The sequence below is a fragment of the Ricinus communis genome, chromosome 1, assembly GCF_019578655.1.
Source record: "Ricinus communis isolate WT05 ecotype wild-type chromosome 1, ASM1957865v1, whole genome shotgun sequence".
NCBI lineage: Eukaryota > Viridiplantae > Streptophyta > Magnoliopsida > Malpighiales > Euphorbiaceae > Ricinus > Ricinus communis.
The window spans coordinates 4739440-4752378 of record NC_063256.1 but is presented as its reverse complement, the minus strand read 5'-3'; the positions used below and the strand labels follow the sequence as shown (position 1 = coordinate 4752378).

At 35.6% G+C, this 12939-nt stretch overlaps 1 protein-coding gene across 1 annotated transcript; it reads right to left on the bottom strand.

Annotated features, from left to right (window-relative positions):
• Positions 1 to 7457: 7457 nt before the first annotated feature.
• Positions 7458 to 11981, bottom strand: LOC8287034 (protein NRT1/ PTR FAMILY 2.13). The gene is made up of 4 exons (XM_002520109.4): positions 11481 to 11981; positions 10919 to 11136; positions 8542 to 9122; positions 7458 to 8408 (listed from the first exon to the last, which is right to left on the bottom strand). The coding sequence occupies exons 1-4, from the start codon at positions 11671 to 11673 to the stop codon at positions 7535 to 7537; spliced, it is 1866 nt and encodes a 621-aa protein (XP_002520155.2). The 5' UTR covers positions 11674 to 11981; the 3' UTR covers positions 7458 to 7534.
• Positions 11982 to 12939: the final 958 nt, after the last annotated feature.

The following is a 12939-nucleotide window of genomic DNA, read 5'->3' as shown; positions in this document are numbered from 1 at the left end:
GCAGTCTTCAATTTTTGCTTTCTCCCATTAACGTTCTTAACAATGATTATAAAGTACTTGAAGTGGCTAAAATGGCAGTGCCAGTCAATTTAGTGTGTTTCGATGTATAATATCTATTTGCAAAAATCTATCCAAGTGATTCATCATTTTTATTCGCACTAATTACTGAAGATTCTTTTACATTTATAGAACAAAATATTTGATTAACAATATTTTTCCAACTAAATATTTGCTTAACATGCTAATGAACAATGATAATAACAACAATTAATAACGTCAAGAATTAACAGTAAATTAAACACAGAGATAAATAAATATCTTTGAAACTTTATATGGTTTAGTTCATAACTTTGCATGCCTGTCGTTTTAAGGACAGGTCTTTTCACTATGCTGTAAAGCCGAGGAGAAAGCTACAACAAGCATGCAAGACAAATTAATTGGCATTTCAATTTTCAAAGGCTCAAATTAGCTGCATACAAATAAATTAGAACATTGACCCTTTTGTTCTTTCGTTTTCTTTTATTTTCCTTTAATTCTTTTTTTTGGTTTATCGTTTCCCTTTTATTAATTCAGCTAGGAGGATTATGATGTTTCAACTAACCCAGTTCTTATTAATTAAATATTAACAAAATTAAACTAAATAATATATGCAAAAGAACTATATGTATGTGTGTGTATTCTGATGGTAAAGACTTTTATTAACCATTTCTTTTGAAGGAAAATAAAAAATACCAAATTCTCTCATTTAATTAATATGAAAAATTAATATTGGTGCAACGTAAATATTATTGATTTCATTTTCTATATTCCATCTGTTAAAAATTAAACAATTAACAGATTCTAATGAACAAATAATAAAATGATTTCACTTGTTACTTTGATCTGACATGCCAACTCCTTAAATATGATACGTACCTAGATTTTCCACTATAACAACACCACTAACAGATGTGGGGAAAGAAGAAAATCAACCAACAAATACATCTATAATTCCAGTAATAATGTGTAATTAATGGTGAGATTGTGGCTGTCATCTGGAGGAAGGAACACTGAGACATATTGCTTCATCCTATTCTGGGATATAGCAAACGAATGAAGTTTTCACATATTTATGTTCATGATCGAACATGAGAATATAATGAAATCTTTATTCATAGTAATTAAGATTATGATTTAACTCTTCATCTGCTTCTAAATAAGTGGACTACAAAAGAATGTGTGAGAACACACTATTTACTTGAAAGTCAATGATTTTATGTGGGCATATATATATATATATATATATATATATAATTTGATTTAGAGCATTAAAGCATATGATTATCTCAAAATTGCTAGAACAATAAGATTGTAGCGATCCTTCTTATATTCATCACATGAAAGTGATACCAACTCCAGCTCCTTCCTACTAAAAAGTCCCTTTGCATGCGATGTTTCCCAAATAAGAGGTCAGTTAAGAGTGAAAAGAAGAATATGAACATGAACGCCACCACAAATCTTATCACACTTTCTTACTGGGAAAAAGATGAAAGCAAAGAATAAGAAATAGGAAAGAAAAGAAAGGAAGAAAGATCGAAGAGATATACACCCAAATTAAGTTTAGATTTTCTTTTTAAGTCATGATTTTTGCTCTAAAGAGAAAGAAAAAGTAAAAAGAAGGAAGTGAGATGGACACGCCCATTACTTGGTTTCGAATGGTCTTGGTCTAGTATGTACAAGGAGAAAGCTCCAAAAATAAGTTATCACCTAATCCTCCACGCCACCATATATTGCACTGCATGCCAAAATAAGTTTGTATAATCTTGAAACAAGAAACTTGTACACATACATTCACACTCACATGATTGTTGACCCTCCATTAAAGTTATAAAAGCACCTAAACTCATTTAAAAATACTATTTCTTTGTATCCATTATTTCTGGATTTCCATATTGCAGATTTCTGCTGCACTTCTATTAGTTTCTATTATTGCTTGCAATACCTTACGAATAATTGAAAAGATTTGTTTGCATCCTTCCGTACGCTTCTTCTGTGTTATATCTCCATTATAGCTTTTGCTACTCTTTTTAATTGATTAATGGAAACAGAAAAACAAACCAAGTGTCGTTTGTCATAGGGATTGTTAAAGAAAGCAGAATGAAGGACATGAAAGGCATGGTCTCAGAGACTGCACAAGCTGGATTGCTTGTGCAGGCTTCTCATCACTGACCAAGGGTGAAAGGGAGCAACCTTTCCTGCAAACACTTCTACCTTTCCCTTCTCAGAAAGTAGCCATTAGGCATATGCAAGTATCAGTATAAATTTTTCAATCAGTTGTAAATAAACTCAGAATTGTAAAATACTCATTACTGTTTTATCAATACAAGTATATACAAATTTCTTCATGGTATCAGAGCTGGTTTAGCCAGTCATCACCTACCGAGTCACAACAAGAAAAAATCACGGTTCAACACTCAAAAATAATGGCTCACAATGAAACCACCAAAATCACCAATATTGTGTTGCAGGGCAGTCACAACTATTTTGAGTGGTCAAAATCTATTTTTATCGCCCTCAGTGCCAGAAAAAAAATTGGATTCATCACAGGCAGCAAACAAAAGCCAAAACCAGCAATTCTAGAAGCACCAACAGAAGAAGAATTAGAAAAACTAGAAGAGTGGCAATCATCTGACCATTTGGTCATGTCCATGCTCACCAACGCAATGGACAGTAAAATAGCTCGGCTATGTATCCTCATGGAGACATCAAGAGCAATATGGAAAAAAATAAAGACCCTCTACGACCATCAAAACAATTTCGCACATATATTCAAATTAAAGCAAGAACTGTCCCAGATTGCTCAAGGGACCAAAAGCTCAACCGAGTATTCGACAGAAATTCTAACCAGGTGGGAGGAGTTACAAAACTACCTCCCACCATCAAATGATTTGGAAGAACTACAGAGGAGAGCGGAGCAAGATCTCATTTACACATACCTGAGGGGTCTGGATTCAAGCTTCGAGGGCTTGCGATCGCAGATCCTGCTCGCTCCTCAACTGCCATCAATCGAAGCCATAATAGCCTCGATTCAGTGTGAGGAAACAAGAAGGAACTCGATGAACGAGATTCCATAGACCACCGACAACCGAGCCTACTCCACGCACCGCGACTTCGATCGACAGAGGGAGAGTCGGCGCCATCGAGCAGCGTGACCAACTGCAGCGGGGTCACCGTACGGCCGGCACCTCCACCCTCACCGCGACCAAAGACGGGGGTGGGAAGGCTCGGGAGCGTGGAAGAAAGGAGGCAGAAAAATTGGGGAGAAAAGGGACGAAAACCCTAGGCGAAGGGGTGTGGGTGCAGGGGCGTCATATGCTGAAAGTTATATGATGCCCCGACCCGAAACTCGACCCGGAAATGCTGGGCTCCACCGACCCGACTCAGAAGCCCGGTCCACCAGCTCGACTCGGCCCTACCCACTTCTTGATCCATGCCCGCTCTTCTCATTTGGGCTCGGCCCAGGCCTGGCTCATATGTCCTCAACTAGGCCGGACCCAGCCTTAGCACAGGCTCATTTGCCTCAGGCCCATCTACCTTAGGCCCATCTACCTCAGGCCCATCTACCCTCTTCTCAGCAGGCTCGCTGGGCCCAAATTCAGGACATTGTGGCCCAGTTGCAAGCCTTGGCCCAGCAACCCCACGGGTTTGGATTCTCTCAACCCAATGGGCCAGGTTCGGTTCAATTTAATTCTCAGTCATTTAAAAATAATACTGCATCTAATCAACATTACTGGATTATTGACTCAGGTACTACTGATCACATGACTTGGAATCCTGCAAAATTACAAAAAAATTATCAGAGCAGAGATTCTCAGCATGTGACAGTGGCCAATGGAAATCAAATTAAAATTCAGGGTTATGGCACCTCAAACTTATTTAATTCATCTCTTTCGAATATTTTATTCTTACCAGAATTTAAATTTAACCTTTTATCTGTTGGTAAAATCACTCGTGATTTAAATTGTAATGTTTTTTTCTCACCATCCTCAGTGTTTTTTCAGGATCGAATTTCCGGGAAGACGATTGGTAAGGGACACCTAGAAAATGGCATATACTGTCTTTCTTATCCTCCCCAGCAATGTCTAGTGTCCAAAACCCCCCAAGACATGCTTATGCATCGAAGATTAGGGCATCCCTCCGACCATGTTCTCAACAAATTATTTTGTTTTAACTTGGATTCTAGCTACTGTGATGTATGTAAATTTTTCAAATACACACGGCTTCCTTTTTCATTATCTTCAAGCATGTCTGAAAAACCTTTTGAATTAATACATTCCGATGTTTGGGGACCTGCCCCCGTTACCTCATACAATCATTTTCGATATTTTGTTACCTTTATTGATGATTATTCCCGCACTACATGGCTCTATTTGTTAAAAGGCAAAAATGAAGTCTTCTCACGATTTCAAGAATTTTACTATTTTATCAAAAATTAGTATAATGCACATATAAAAATTTTTCGCTCAGATAATGGTACGAAGTACATCAATCAAAATTTTTCCACCTTTTTTAGACAACATGGCATTACTCACCAAACTACCTGTATCAATACTCCCGAACAAAACGGCGTCTCTGAGCGAAAGAATCGCCATCTCCTCAATGTCACCCGTACTCTCCTATTTCAACATAATGTTCCCTCCATTTTTTGGTCGGATGCCCTCCTAAACGCTACCTATCTTATTAATAGACTTCCCTCAGTCACCTTAAATCATATGAGTCGCTTGAAAATTCTCAAAGGTCGGAAAATTGATTTAGGTCACCTTCGGGTCTTTGGTGCGTGTGCTATGTGCACGTCACTCACCATCACAAATTAGACAAGTGCTTGGTTAGAACTTTTTTCCTATGATATTCCTCTACCCAAAAAGGGTACAAGTGTTATGATCCATTGACTCACAAGACCTATGTCTCTCGGGATGTCACCTTCCTCGAGAATGAGTCCTACTATACCAACCCTACCGGTGCTGAATTTCATTCTCTTTTTCCGCTTAACTCTGATATTTCTCTTAGCAGCTTTGATCACAGTCCACTCCCAGAACAGCCACCTGACATCTCAAGGCTAATTCCTTCAAGAGGAGATAACCACTCACAAGAACAAGAAGCTTCTTTTCACGAAGTCTCAGAGAAAGCAACTGCCTTAAGACGTTCCAGTCGACAAACCAGACCACCTGTGAAATTTAAAGACTATGTGTCTCATACGGTGACGTATCCCATTCAGAATTCTATTTCATATAATGTTGTATCTAACCAATATCGCAATTATCTATATCAGCTCTCCAATCATTCCGAACCTACAAACTTCTACGAAGCCAATGCCGACCCTAAATGGTGTAAGGCTATGGAAGAAGAACTTCTAGCCCTGGAAAAGAATGACACATGGAGTATTGTCTCTCTTCCACCAAATAAAAAACCAGTGGGATGTAAATGGGTATACAAGATCAAATACAATAGTGATGGAACTATTGACAGATACAAAGCCAAACTGGTAGCCCGAGGCTTCACTCAAACTTACGGAGTCGATTATCAAGAGACCTTCGCTCCAGTGGCCAAGATGAACACGGTTAAGATCCTACTCTCAGCAGCAATCAATCAAGGTTGGAATCTATTCCAAATGGATGTCAAGAACGCCTTCTTTCAAGGAAACTTAGCAGAAGAAGTTTACATGGCCATTCCTCTTGGGTATAAGATAAACTCAGACTCATCCCTGGTATGTAAGCTCAAGAAAGCAATCTATGGCCTAAAACAATCTCTAAGGACATGGTATGCTAAACTCAGCTGTTTTCTATTAACTATCAATTTCAATAAGTGTGATTCTGATTCTTCCATGTTTGTTAGACACACTTGCACACACACCATTATTCTTTTGGTATATGTTGATGACATCATAATAACCGGGAATGATAATCAAGAGATAGAAAATGTCAAACAATGTCTAAAAAGGGAATTTGACATTAAAGATCTAGGTCAGTTATCATACTTTCTAGGCATAGAAATAGCAAAATCCAGCAAAGGTTTATTCCTATCCCAAGAAAATATACCCTTGATCTATTAAAGGAAACAGGCAAGATAGGAGCCAAACCTGCTCTCTCTCCAATGGAAACTAAAACTAAACTCAATTTAGAAGACGGAGATCCTTTGACCAACATAGGGCACTATCAACATTTAGTAGGGAAATTAATTTATTTAACTGTCACTAGACCTGACATTTCTTTTGCAGTTAGTATGATAAGTCAGTTTATGCATGCTCCTCGTACCAGCCACCTTGAAGCCATTGATCGGATCCTCAGATATCTTAAGGGAACACCTGGACAGGGAATCTCGATGAAGAAAAATAGCTCCACTAATGCAGTCGGTTTCTCGGATGAGGATTGGGCTGGAAGCTGTGATAGAAAGTCAACCACTGGATTCTGTATATTCGTCGGGGGAAACTTGGTGACATGGAAAAGCAAAAAACAGAGCGTAGTTGCTAGATCAAGCACCGAAGCAGAATATCGTGCGATGGCATCCACGGCTAGCCAACTCATTTGGGTAAAGCAAGTACTCAAGGACATGAAAGTAGAAACGATGGAGCCTATGAAAATATTTTGTGACAATCAAGCTGCTCGGCACATAGCATCAAACCCGGTGTTTCATGAAAGGACCAAGCACATCGAAGTCGATTGTCATTTCATCCAAGAAAAGGTTCAAAAAGGAGAAATTGAAACTCTTTACATCAAGAGTCAAGATCAATTGGCAGACATATTTACAAAGGCCCTTGCCAAGCAGAGTCATAGGTCCATTCTCAGCAAGATGGGTTCAATAAACCTATATGAACCCAGCTTAAGGGGGAGTGTTAAAGAAAGCAGAATGAAGGACATGGAAGGCATGGTCTCAGAGACTGCACAAGCTGGATTGCTTGTGCAGGCTTCTCATCACTGACTAAGGGTGAAAGGGAGCAACCTTTCCTGCAAAGCAGGAAAGGTCACTTCTACCTTTCCCTTCTCAGAAATTAGCCGTTAGGCATATGCAAGTATCAGTATAAATTTTTCAATCAATTGTAAATAAACTCAGAATTGTAAAATACTCATCACTGTTTTATCAATACAAGTATATACAAATTTCTTCAGGGATGCTTTCATAAGATAATGCTTGAGTTTTTAATTTATATATTGAACTTTCCAGACACGGCAATCCATAATGTGTTTTCAGTTACAAACAACAATTACCTAAAAAGATGATATACGTACCCCATGCCCTTATCCCACAACTCTTATTCATATCCCAACAGTCGCACATACAGCCTTTTTTCCTTCTTTCTTTCTTTTCTGGAAGTTCTCTATTCTTATTCCTTTTTTTGTTTCTTTAAATCAGAAAAGTTATAGCCATATGGAATACCAGGTAGATCAATATAATTTTTATAATTAAGAGAGATACTCGATCACTAGCTCAAAACTAGAAAGCTTTTTTGTATTTATACTGCTTTACATGCTATATAAATGTTGCTAAATGAAGTCTGGAGTTATGAGCTTGGGATTTTTTCACCCAAACTTAGCTCCACATCACGGTAGGAGTTATTATCTATTTGTACGGGGGTTTTGTATTGGTACAGCCTTGCACAGTAGAGAAAATAGAAAAAGGTTAGGATCCCCATTCCTGCTAAAACGAAGTAGTAACGATCCAATTTCCCAGCATTTAGATCCTTGGTCAGCCAGTCGGGATGGTCTCGAGTTCGAGTTACTTTATGGACAATAGAAATCACCAAGGTGCTAAGGTAGCTCGCACCAGCAAAGGAGCAAAAGAAAAGAGAGTTGGCCATACTTCTCATGTGGCCAGGGAACTCCTTGTTGTAAAATTCAATATGTCCAATGATATTGAATGCTTCACATAGTCCCATTATCACAAGTTGAGGGACTAGCCACATGACTGACATTGGTGTACCAGGGTTTGAAATGGCTGCAGCCCTTCTGTCCCTCTCAACCAGACCAGCTACTATCATTGATAGAACGGAGAATACAATCCCAATTCCTATTCTTTGGAGAAGTGTGATTCCACCTTCGTGTTTAGTTATTTTTCGGAGCGCAGGTACTGCTATCCTGTCATAGAATGGAAGCCATATTGCTATTGTTATCATTGAGAAAACGCTAATTGAACCAGCCGGGATTTGAAACTTGTGTCCTAGATGCCTGTCCATTTTCATTGCCTGTGATACTGTAAATGTTCCTTGCTGTAATATGGCAGTGAAGCTAACAATTCCTGATGCCCATATTGGTCCGATTTTGAACAGACATTTCACCTCTTCTATCTGTTGAATACTGCATAACCTCCATTCATTTGCACAAGAACCATCAGGGTTTAGGTCATTTTTCTCTATCATAGCTGCCTTGTTTAAGAACCTAGAAGGAAGAAAATGAATTAACTACCAAAAAAATATGATTGGTATAGTCAGTTGCAGCTGTAATCAATGATTCATAAAATATTACTATAATTAATTATGATATCAAGAAACCCATTCACATATAATATTACCTGAACTGGTTGGTGAGAGGTAGCTTTGATAGCACAGCCTCCTTCACTGTAGGATCGTAAAAGATCCCATCAACAACCTCTCCATGATCAGGAAGCTTAAGCCTTCTCTTCTTGTAAGCAGCAACAAAAACTTGTGCAAGGCCAGAAAAAATACTTCCTTCTGGCTTTACATGGATATAGATTTTTGTCCCAATAAAGAAGAGAAGAATAGAACAAAGCATAAGGACAGTAGGTATTGAAAAGCCAATAACCCAGCTGATAGAATCTTGAATATACACCACGACGGTCAAAGTGATCAAAATCACAAGTGTAAATGTGGTGTAGTACCAATTATAAAAGCTGTTAATCCCTTTCATGCCTTCTTCTGTTGTTGGGTCAAATTGATCAACACCAAAAGGGATACTGCATGGCCTAATTCCACCTGTGCCTATGGATAAGAAGCCTAAGCCCATAAGTAGAACAGCCAATTGAAGTGGTGTGGCACTTTCACAATTATCAGCATACTGTTGCTGGCTTTGCTGGTGGCACTTTTGAGGGTGGAGATTAGGTAACCATGCTGTTAAGGTCACAGTCACCATTCCCTGGGCAAATGGAATTAGTATATAAAATTAACAACCCTAATAATCTTTCTTTAGGTAAACGAATCAAAAGATTTTTCTTGTGATATGAACTTTGCCTCTCAAAATTAGGAAACTGACACTCAAATAATTTATTGAAAATAAATAAATAGGAAGGCTTTCTTTATGTATAATACATGAGGAATGGAGATTTTGGGAAGAGATTCGTGTTGGAGTGTATCTTAATGAATTATCATTTATATAAATAAAGCTTAACTTGTAAAATAAGAGATAAATATCACAAACCCACCATAAATTAACGTTCTTTCTTTTTAAGAATAATTTTTGTATTAAACGAAAGAATATATGCTAAAAAGGGTACATAAATCTCCTGTACAAGTAAAAACACTGAAGAAAAATAACACTTTTATTTTGATTTTATTTAAATGGGATTCAGTTTGTCACTTGTTTCTATCAAATTATAGACCTTTTTTTAGGGAAAAAAGAATTGCAAATTGACCAAAAATGGGTCAAAAAATAGAATCCGATGGAGAAATGGTTTGAAATTTTAATACGCACATAGCCATAAATATGTAAATTTCTAAAAGATAATAACTGGTTACATATAAGTGGAGGCAGTTCGACAATAATGATAAGAATAATTATGAATTTACCAAGTACTTGAGTTTATTTATTTATTATTTTTTATCTTTTCTTTTGATGTTTTTCATATTTTATAAATATCATTCATCCTTATGTCAGTCGATATTAATATTGTACAACAAATGTGCAATTAATAGTGCATGTGAATTTTTGAAGGGTTGCCCCAGTTTGATTATAGGCATAGCACACAAATTCAGCCCTCTTAACCATTCCCTATGTATTGAAAAATAGACTTATTTTATGAATTAAATCCTAATAAATCTTTCTTTAGGTAAATGAATCAAGAGTTTTGTCTTGTGATATAGTATATAAATAGGGATGTAAGAAGTCATGAAGATGTAGGGTAATTAAGGCTTAGTCAAATAATGCCTATTTCTTCAATGCCATGGCCTAGAACATCTAACTAAATTTCATTAAGAAGTCTAATTAAATTAATTAATTTAATTGAAATTTTATATTAGCCCCCCACAAATTTAATTCTTTTAATGTTTTTAAGAAAAAGTCTCAAAACATATACTTTTTTTTTACTAAATATATACTTAAGTTTACTTGTAAAGACGAAATTATTTTAAATTGATCAAAATATAAAACATCTGTTACTAATTTATATTGGTAAATGAGATATTTAATATACTAATCCATGTGCTAAACGCTTCTTTTTTTTCTAATTATTCATAACAAACTCACTTTAAATCGTTTTTCAGGAGAATCTCACGCATGGTAGCTCATGTTATGTTAATTCTTTTTTCTCAAAAGAAGAAGTTTTAACTAATACGGTATTTTATTATATAAATAGTTTTATAATAATTTATTTTTTATAAAATGTCATAATTTTAAAATTGTTATAAATATTTAAATTGTTATTACAATATTATACATTTCGAGTTATTATACCATTAATCTTATTATTATTATTATTATTATTTCCTTATCTGGGGTGTGACAGAGACATAACAAGAAAAGGCATCACTGTGCTAGTAATAAGTGTTAAAAGGTGACATTCTAAAGAAAGAAGAAGAAAAAGATAATAAAAGAAGAGAAGGGTGTGTTGCTTAGTGTAAAATGAATGTGGATACCAAAATTGTGTACAGCAGCATAGGACAAGTGTACAAGGAGAGAGAGAGAGAGAGAGAGAGAGAGAGAGAGAGAGGAGATACCAAAAAGGCGGCACAGGAAGCAAAAGCAATAGTCCTGAACCTGCCAACATAAGCATCGGAGATGAAAGCCCCAAGAAGAGGAGCAAAATTGGTTAAACCAGACCATATGTTGATAATGTTTGCTGCAGTCACCTGCTCCATGTGAAACTCTTTCATCAGATACACCATAAAGTTTGCCAACAATCCAAAAGTAGCCAGCCTCTCAAACGTCTCATTTCCTACCCCCAACAAAAACCGCCATATACGTCAGAAGAATTAAACGACAAAACTCTGAACCAAGCATCAAACACAAACACTATGCATGTACCCTTCTTTTTCTTCTTTTTTTGTTAGAATGAACACAGAAGTAAAGAACAATACCCAATGGGTGATCTTTACTTTCTAGTACTGTGAAATAACTTTTAACAGTTTAACTCAGCCGGTACTGTAGTTATTTGTTTTCAGAATTGTGAAAATAAACTGTTAACAGTTTAATATGATCAGTTTTTCGATTTCAAACCTCAGCCAGGATTCAAAATCTATACACACGGACAAAGAGAAACAAAAAGAGTACGTGTATAACCTAAGATATAAGGCATGGCTCTCCATCCTCCAGGCTGCTTTTGCTGAGCTATGATTATCTTTGAATCATCACTTAGGAAGGCACCACTCTTCTCTTCTGGTTCCTTTTCTCGGGTTGATGGATTTTGAAAGCATTTGGTAAAGCAGTACAGCTCATATGAACTTCTGTTCTTCTTCTGTTCTCCAACCTCCATTTTTCCTCTCTGCTTCTTTTGCTTCAAGAACTCAAAGCTAGCTACCAACCGCAGTAGTCCTCCTTTCAAGACATGTATTTTTTTTCTTTTTCCAGCTTGAGTTCTTTACTTGCTCAAGCTCAAGGCACACCTATTTATACAAGAATTGTGCTTGTAAGGAGGCTAAAGACGGAGAGAGACAAGATAGATGATTCTATGGCTGACGAAATGAAGGCAAGTATGAGAGGTCGTGGTGATTGTATAATCAAATATGTATTGAGAGAGGACGTTTATTGAGATGGGCTTCTTTTTTTATTTTCTTTAATTTATTTTTAGGCCATTGTCTATTATAAAATTCCACCACATGCACAAACAAAATCATTTGCTCAATTATGTACTCAAATTCTTGACTTGGTGATAGATACAATTTCAAAAAATTAAATATCATATAGTCTAATTTCTTTTTTTTTTTTCAAAATTAATTTAAAATTAGTAAAGATAAAAAAAAAGTAATTTACTTAAATACTCCAGCCAACAACAAATAACCAATTAAAAAATGAGTTGATTGATGTATCATATATGGAAATTCAAAAATCTTGAGTGCAAATCATTTAGTAATATTAATAGCAGGAATTTATAATATTTATGGTAAAATCAGAGAATGACTACTCCTTTTTATTGTATAAACATGACTATTAAGTTTCAATAAATTTTAAAAATAATAATTTAAAAACACTCACAAATTAACTGAATTAATCTCTTGACAAACTAAATTTAAGGCCATATTTAATACACGAAATCAAATAAGAATTGAATAAAATAAAATACTGTAAATAATTGAATAAGAATATAACAACTATTTCTAAGTAATTTTATTCTATTTTTTGATTTATGGGCATAGAGTTATTAGTTCTAAATAAAATAACAATAAATATCATTAATGTATGTCGTGGTGAGATGGTAGCTGAGTGGTGGCAGTGATGATGGTTGGGGCTGGGGGTTCATGGTCGGTGAAAATAGTGGTCATAGTAAATAATAGTAAATAATGCCATTGATTAAAAATATACAATTAAAAAAATATAAACTATAATTGATTAAAAATTATGGTGCTGGTAAATAATAGGTATAACTCAAGTGGGAATTGAGATTTCACTTTGATAGCGAGTATAAGAGATAACTGCCTCTTATCTATATATAATAATTTTTTATTTGACCATAAAATAAAATAACTGGATTGAAAAGTTAAAAATTTATAATCATATTGAATTATTATTTATTTATTTTAAA

What these genes read in the sequence shown, in the direction of transcription:
- LOC8287034 (XM_002520109.4), bottom strand. Translation starts at nt 11,673, where the DNA reads ATGGAGGTTGGAGAACAGAAGAAGAACAGAAGTTCATATGAGCTGTAC. An exon ending in CTTCCTGTGCCGCCTTTTTG is followed by an intron (nt 9,123 to 10,918) that starts GTATCTCCTCTC and finishes CCATTTGCCCAG; the next exon opens with GGAATGGTGACTGTGACCTT. An exon ending in CCTCTCACCAACCAGTTCAG is followed by an intron (nt 8,409 to 8,541) that starts GTAATATTATAT and finishes TCTTCCTTCTAG; the next exon opens with GTTCTTAAACAAGGCAGCTA.